We start from the raw sequence: 8287 nt of genomic DNA on the forward strand, positions 1-8287 counted from the left end.
AAAGATATGAAATCTAAATACCCCTAGAATATCTCTATGAGATTTGAACTTTAAACAAATCTGATGATATCTTCTCTTGATTATCAAATATTCTATAAGCTTCCTCAAACACTTGCTGAATTTAGCCTTGTCCGGAATCTTCTATAACTTGAATCATGTTAATGAATTTTTGTTGATCACGTGGTTCATGTCCAATGGGCCTCCACGAATTTGGTTGAGCCCAAACCTCTTGAATCAGGCCATTGAGTTCATTTTTAAACTTCTTTGCTCGTGCTCGCGTAATCGGTCCAATTGGAACTTGAACTGGATCCCTTGAAATCGTGCTACGATTTGCATCAGCAAAGATGGCCTGATGGACAAAGACACTGAGCAACCAGAAAGCGAGCTCTAATCAAGCCAAATCAAGTGAAGGTCGACTAACCTCGAAGCAGACAAACCAGACCGTCATTTGCTCTTGTCGATTTTGGTACAAGTGAGTAAATGACGGTGCCCTATCAGAGCCTCTTCAACCTGCAATAGTGAAGAACAGAGGCAGGAAATCCCTAATTTTGATTTTTTACCCTAATTTTGATTGCAAATGGGGGAGAGAATGGATGATGATGACGATGTTGTTCGGTAGGGGTGGGGGAGAGGAACGACGTCGTCGTTTGGTTGGGGGAGGGGAGTGGAGCGAGGACGGCGTCGTTTTAGGTAGGTAACCTTTTTTTTTTGTATAATAAACAGTAGTTTTTTGAATGAGAACAAACGGCGTCGCTCCAGAGTAAATGCCACGTTAATCAATGCCGTTTGTCCACTAGATGACACATAATTGTCCATGTCATTTTTCCGTAACAACACTAACGAAATTTTGACGGTATTATTACATTATGGATTTTGATTTTTGAATGTTCATTTTGTTCGAAAAATTCTTTCAGGTAGTAATTTGTTAGTTTTAAAATCTTTCAATAACTATTTTGCTAGTTTTCTCTTGATATAAATTAGAGTATATCAAATTTGGGTAATTTTGAAAAATAAATTTTGCACTGGAAAATCTTTTCCCCTTATAATAGTATAGATGTGAAAAAGAAATAAAGCCTATTAACTGAATTTTAGTCATTAGTATAAACTAGAAAAGTACATGCCGCCATTGCGTGGATTCTAGAATTTATTTAAGTTGTATTTAACTATTTTCTAGAGAACTTTCAACAATTTTTGTAAATCAATAAAATCTTTCATTTTAAAATTATTAATATTTGCAATTTTTAATACAACACTAGTTTTTTTCCCGTGCATTGCACAAGTTCATGTCCATACATCTCTATATTGATTTGATTTTATCATAATTATTTACATTCTTAAACATGAATGTTCTTATACAAAATGGTAACAATTTTCAATTTCAAAATTTTAATATTCGAATAATAATTTTCACTAATTTTTTAATAAAACCTATCATAATAATAATAATTTCTATTTCAATTAATATGCATCACATTTTTAAATTAACTGCTAATATAAATTTAACAAATATATTAAGTTTTGTAATTAGAATATATATTTGTTTTAAAGAACGTTGTCTATAACATCCTTATCTTAAAATTTTCATTTTAATTTTATCAACTAATAGCGTTATGTTATAACTTTTTTTCTTTTTTAGGATCATGATATCTTTAGAAAGTCTATATATCATCTTTTTTTTGTAGTGCTCTATATATATATATATATTACATAAAGAAATGTGAAATGTTTAACATGTGAAATATTTATAGCATTGCACGGATTTTATAGAGAAATATTTAAAATGAAAGCAATAATTAATATGAATTCATAGTTTAGGTTAACATGTGAAATGTTTATTTTTTATATTATATAAACTTTAATGCGATAAAGTGGGACTTGTGATAAAAGAATATATATAAAATATATGTCAAAAGTTATTGACTAAAAATTCACAAAATATATACATCATTGCAATTATAAATTTAATTTCTATAAGGACAATTCAGAATTTAAAACTTTTAGATAAAACTTAGTTTTATTTGATGAAAAATTAATAGTTTTATTACCTATCAAAACTTTTATGTTTCAATATATGCTTGGATAATGAAGTTTTATAAATTTGAATACTTTTAGCCAATTACTTGGATAAAAGATTTACTGAATTGAGCTTTTGTAAGAATAAATGTAATCTTAAAATTTATTAAATTAATTTTAAGTTTATATAATTATAACTGATTTTCTATTTTCTCAAAATTATAAATATATCTATTTATTAATAAAATTATTGAAGTATTTTTTTGTACTTTTTGAAATTTTTTCCTTATATTCATATATTGTTTTTCAAATAATGGTTTTACTCCATTCAACTCAACTTTATTTTTCCTCAATTTAACAATGTAATCATAATTTTTTTTATCTTTTTTCTCCAATTTAATAATAAATTCTCACACATACTTTTTTAACTATTATTACAACTAATATTTTAATACTAAATTATCTGAACTATTTATTTTTTTGTCTTTTTCTTCAATTTTATAATAAATTCTCTCATATATTTTTTTTCTTAACACTTATTATAATCAATTTTCCCTCCTATTTTATTTTTAGTTTCTTAAAATGGAGTAGAGTCAAGTAAAGTAACAACTCTGCTCCAAAACCAAATGCAAACTAAAAGATTTACTACTTTACCCCTATTTATTTGGGCATAGTTAAGTTTATATATAGATATAGATTTGTACTTTCATTACTTTTCAATTTCTTTACTATCTTTTTATAAAATTAACTAATGTCACGTCATAATTAACGGGGAAAAAATCAATAGAGACTAACAACGTGCCTAGATTCGTAGAAATATGATGCGTTGTGATTTACAAAAAAAAATTGAAAATTCATACTTCTGTGGGATTATAAATAAAATATATGTACGTGATTTTACAATTCATTAATTAATCTTTGTCATTACCGGGTCATAAAAATATTATTAAAAACCGCTGAAAAGTCAAAGCTCACGGCAGTCTTCTACTGTCAATTGAAGTTTCCCTGCCCGCCTGCCCACCTGCTGAGATAGAGAAACGCTGCCGTTTTCGCTTTTCCTTTCCCTTGTAGGATGGGAAAAGGAAGACAAAGATCAGAACAAATGCCACGGCACTCGCCCTGCCAGCGTAGAGCAGCTCAAGACGAGACTACTGACTTCTCTCGTAGTCATCGTCATCGCGCAATCCCAATCCCATTCCTTTCCTTGGACGCATCCATCTACCCTCTCCAAGAAGAATACTTCCATCCATCGACTTCTCGTTTACTCAATCCATAATCAATCAATCAATCGGTAAGACATCCCTTTGTTCCACTCAATCTTCAGCTTTACAAGGATGATATTGAGGGTTTTCTGGAACAGGAATGACCGGCTGGTGATCTTCTTCAGCAGGTGCAATTTCCTGGTTATTAAGGTTGTGGGTGGGGGTGTGACTGAACATGACGGAGAGGTGCAGCAATGCGAGCGCAAGCGCAAGCTCTAGTTCCAGTCTGAACAGCAGCTTCAGGGATACTGAGGATGACCATACCATCGCCAGCATCTTGGCCGAGGAACAGCAGACCTCTAAGCTCGATGGGAGGCTCGGGAGAAGGCTCTCTCATTTGGATTCTATCCCTGTATGCTTCCCGAAATTGTTACTGCCTTTTTGAATTGCATAGAAATATTTGGTCGATTGGTCGTTTCAAGAAACCTTTGTGGAGTAAGACTCGGCTCCTTGTTTTTAGCCCGTGTTTTGTGTCTTAGGCCAGTATCATCCTGACAATGTTGATTGAGTAACATGTCTTTCGTTGCCATCATGAGCATCTCTAATCATCTATCGTCACACTTAGTTGAGTGAAATTGAAAGAGGATAGAACTGAATGAATCACGATGTCAGCTGCTACCGGGTTTTGCCCATTCAGCTACATCATCTTCTGTTCTTTCGAATCAAGCATGACAGAACTACTACGAAATAGCCCCTCATATTTGTTTCCTGTGTCACTTGGATTACAACTGTATGCATTATTAAAAAAACTGCCGTGATCGTCAAGACTGCAATGGCTTCCAATGTTATAGATGCCCATCAATTATGCAATGACATCTTACATTAGGAACTTTGGATACTCCATAAACTTTTTATTCAGAATTCGGCTATCTTTGTTCATGTTGGAGGTTAAAGGACATAAAAAATGCACGATATCTTCCTAAGCGAGTTGTGATATAGTAGTGTTGCCTATATTCTTATGCTAAAAGTAGTTACTGAAAGTGACTAGCTGCTCATACTTGAATCCTCTGGGATAAGACTCTCTACAATGAAGAGACTTACTGCAAACACAAACATGAACATATGGTTCTTTTATCTCTATGCGAATTCTTGTTACTTATACTCTCGTACTGTGCAACCGATCAGACATACCATATATTAATTAATCTCCAATTACAGCACACGCCCCGGGTTATTACAGAGATTCCTGATGTGAATGAAGCTACGTTGGACCATGAGCGACTTTCTGAAAGGTCATGATCCACTTTAAGACCTGCATGAAATTCAACTATTGAATCTTTCCTGGGTCATTCTTGTTATTCTTGCCATCTGTTCAATGTGGATGATTATTTATTCATACAGTCCTGAATTACCTGTCAAGGCTCTTGATTAAAGATTTTGCTCCCTTACCTTGTCTATAGAGTACAGTAATTCTCTTTCTTTCATTTTTTTTAAAAATTTCATCGGTATTAAGATTATCATAGAAATACTGCTCATGAAATTGACTCATATTAATGTTATTCTTTGCATGCTGTAGCATTTTGTGTCATGCCTCCGATGAATCTGATTATAGGAGTATAATTTTTTTATCCAAAGATATGACCATACGTGACTACTGTATATTGCATTTTCATGTATCCTCTACTTCTTAAATCCACATATACATTTGGCCTGCAAATGATTCCTCCACCCCAACAACCCCCCCCCCCCCACCCCCCTTTATCAGAGATATCGAATTAAAGTGGTTGCAGTTTTTCTCGTGTTTAGGTTGGCCACATATGACTTAGAAGAACTACAAATGGAGGGTGATGGAAATTGTCAGGTTTGGCTACAGTGATGATGTCTTTTTACATCCTCTATTTTTCACTGTTAAGAGGTGATGGTAATTTCTATTTGAAAGTGCAGTTTCGAGCCTTAGCTGATCAGTTATTCCGCAACCCAGAGTATCACAAAGCTGTGAGAAAGCAAGTTGTGAAGCAGGTATTCCTGTCATTCCTGTGCCTTTTTTTCTTCGTTTTTACAGTTGAGTACTTCATTTATGCTCTCTACAGGTTCCGCTACAGATACTCTCAACCATCGGGCTCGGAGACACAAACACATACACATGTTAGGCTTGGAGAAACGATGTCAATGTTACTATTTTCCATGAATTGATATAACTTCAAATTTTGTATCGATACTCATTTATCTATTTCTTTTTGATAATTGAAGTCTGCAATATCGCACTTGCCGCTCATCATATTGAACAATAGCCTTTGCTACACCACACATTAATTCTTATGCCTTTTGCTCTCTATGTGCTTGATTGGATTTTTCGAGATTCTTGAGATGATCCCATGCCCATCTAACTCTTTTTTCATCTCAGAAAAGTTTTGGTCAACAATGTTTGCTGTGTGCATCATGAGTGCTCGACTCTGACAATCCCATAGTGCACTAACACTCATTGAATCTTACCTTCGTAGTATGTGCTTGAATTGGTTTAGAAATAAAGTGACACTATAACTATTAGATTGGAGATGGAGATAGCAATACAACTACTCTGTTGTTGTAGAAGGAGTTCAGACTTTGAGAATTGCAATGTCTTCTTTCTTTTTGTTTACTTGACAAGAGAAAAATATCAGTTGTTCCCAGTATCTTTCAGTATTCTGCTATTATGATATTTCATTCCTGTCAGACTCTGACCTTTTACCACATTTTGCTCAAAGTAAGGGAAAGGATCTTGGAGAGAATCACTGAATAAGATGCAATAATCTTTTCTGCAATTTCTAGTACTTTTCCACTTTTTAATGCCAATGTGGCCTTAATGGTGCGCTCGTTGAAATATTTCTGCTTTTCTAAGATTATGACGTGTAATTTCTTGTCCATTTTTTCTGTCCAGTTGAAGCACCATAGAAAGTTATATGAAGGATATGTCCCAATGAAGTACAGAAGCTACGTGAAGAAAATGAAAAAGTCAGACATCTGAAGTAGCGCCTTCTGTTTTATCCTTGTTAGCGATTGTAATTCAGTTAACTTGAAAGTGTTTTTTGTTGGTAGATCAGGAGAATGGGGCGATCATGTGACTCTGCAAGCAGCTGCAGATCATGTAAGTTCAGATTTTCGGAGTATAACATGTATTAATTCTTACTACCCTTATATTCCAGAAAATCTTGGTGATGATATAATGTAAATAATAAATCATTGTGACAAATCCTCAGCATCATCTCAATAATTTCTTCTTCGCAATTTCTTTAAATGGGGTGGCATTGTATCGGACCAAAAAAAAAGAGCAGCATATGATGCAGTGGGATTTTTATCAATTGTATATGTATGTCATCTTGCTGTCGGTGAAGGTAATAGGGTTTTTAATGACTTTCTTATTCTTTGGTTGTTAAATAAGTTGTCCTGGTTTAGAGATAGAGTTGGTTGCTTTCATCCATGCTGCAGGTTGAATACATTTCTGAGTTGCATGATGTCTCCTCATTACTTCTCATTGTCTAGCATCCCTCTAACTTAATATATAGTGTTCTCATTGTTTCTTTTACCTTCCAAACTGGCCTTTTGCAATCTGGTTTCTGATGTAGCTTTAGAAAACTGTGAGGTGTGTTAGTGAAAGGTTTCTGTTGATTATATGGCTTATCTGCATTTCCTGCAGTTCGGAGCCAAAATTTGTTTGGTCACCTCTTTTAGAGACAGTGGTTACATCGAGATTACTCCAAACGGCATGATTCCTACTAGACGTAAGTATTAGCATTATAGATGATTAAATTCCTCATTGCTCTATTAGACGTCAATTTTGGGTTTACTTTCGTTATAGAAATACGTATATGGGTTTACGGGGAGAATACAGTTTTCAGTCCTCAACTTTTGCGTGCTCTGATTCATCTTAACCTTTTTTTGTAAATTTGAGTCCTGAAAATTACAAGCAAAGGTTGGTTTACGCCTTCCATACCATATCACATTCGAAATTAATTTTTTATTGATTTTCTTTTTTATTTTTAATCTAGCAATATTTTAGTAGAAATAAATGGGGGAAAAAAAGACAAAAGGGAAGAGATGAGATCTCCATCTGATCGAGGTAAGGGACATGAGGGGATCTGTTGTGAGATGGAGGCTTCCTTTTAGGCAAATGAACAGAGGAGGTTGTTTCTCACGGGGGTAACAGTATCATCGAGCTGATCTTGATGATGTCATGTTCTTGTTTCTCACGCATTTGGAATTGGGCTCTATATAGCTAATCTTCATACTTTCCATGAGATTACCAAAGATTGCCATCGGATCCTTGTCCTCTCAGTTCACGTACTTACTTGCTAGGGTTGGTGTCAAACTTTTTCCTTTGAGCAGAACAGAACTGCTGTTCCCTTCTCTTTGATGTATAACTTGGGTGGCTTACCACTAATCGTTCTGTCTCCAGAGCTGTGGCTGAGCTTTTGGAGTGAAGTCCATTACAACTCACTCTATGAAAGAGGAGGTAACGATACATAAAAACGTTTTGTTTTACCTGCGATGCATTCCGATGATTCTATCTTCTTCCCAATTGAATGTCGAAAGACATTTCCCTTTGTTTGCAGATGTTCCGATGAGAAAACCCAGAAAAAAGCACTGGCTATTATTCTAGAGACAGCTGGAGTCTGATGCCAGCTCAAACTGTCGGGGCCTGTTATTTGTTTGTTCGTCTGGAACTTCGGATTATACATAGTTTTAGATTTCATACTCTCTACATATACATGTAAACCTTAATAGTTAATGCAGCAAATATGGATTTGTGAATAATTTACGCCGAGTTCTAGTAAATATAGATTATCTGAGTTCTGATACATATCGGGACAAATTCAATCTCAATTAGTGCCTCGAGGTTTGAACAGATAAAGTTATAGCAGATTTGCTACGCATATGCAGTGGGAGTGTGATGCATGCACAAGTATGTACGCATCTGGACATTGCGTACATAGTTGCCATGTTTAGTAGGTATTCAAGTAATTTCGGTGTGGATCATTGAAATGTAGCCAAACAAGTTTTATGGTATTTACAGAAGACAGAGCACTTATTGATCA

General features: G+C 34.5%; 1 protein-coding gene across 4 annotated transcripts; it reads left to right on the forward strand.

Moving 5' to 3' along the window:
* Positions 1–3101: 3101 nt before the first annotated feature.
* LOC116188541 (OVARIAN TUMOR DOMAIN-containing deubiquitinating enzyme 11) lies at positions 3102–8287 on the forward strand. 4 transcript variants are annotated; one of them, XM_031517973.1, is made up of 10 exons: positions 3102–3304; positions 3374–3627; positions 4434–4507; positions 5022–5076; positions 5160–5234; positions 6133–6206; positions 6291–6339; positions 6889–6973; positions 7648–7704; positions 7785–8287. In XM_031517973.1, the coding sequence occupies exons 2-10, from the start codon at positions 3451–3453 to the stop codon at positions 7814–7816; spliced, it is 678 nt and encodes a 225-aa protein (XP_031373833.1). In that variant the 5' UTR covers positions 3102–3304; positions 3374–3450; the 3' UTR covers positions 7817–8287. The 4 variants fall into 4 exon arrangements, with proteins under 4 accessions (XP_031373833.1, XP_031373831.1, XP_031373832.1 ...); XM_031517971.1 differs by having other exon boundaries at positions 3104–3304; positions 3401–3627; positions 7805–8287; XM_031517972.1 differs by having other exon boundaries at positions 3104–3304; positions 3404–3627; positions 7805–8287.

The sequence above is a fragment of the Punica granatum genome, chromosome 8 (assembly GCF_007655135.1).
Source record: "Punica granatum isolate Tunisia-2019 chromosome 8, ASM765513v2, whole genome shotgun sequence".
NCBI lineage: Eukaryota > Viridiplantae > Streptophyta > Magnoliopsida > Myrtales > Lythraceae > Punica > Punica granatum.

Excerpts from the sequence above, each read along its gene's own strand:
- LOC116188541 (XM_031517971.1), top strand. The coding sequence starts at position 3,451 with ATGACGGAGAGGTGCAGCAATGCGAGCGCAAGCGCAAGCTCTAGTTCC. Across the intron at positions 3,628-4,433 it reads CTCATTTGGATTCTATCCCT|CACACGCCCCGGGTTATTAC; the intron begins GTATGCTTCCCG and ends CTCCAATTACAG. Across the intron at positions 5,235-6,132 it reads GAAAGCAAGTTGTGAAGCAG|TTGAAGCACCATAGAAAGTT; the intron begins GTATTCCTGTCA and ends TTTTCTGTCCAG.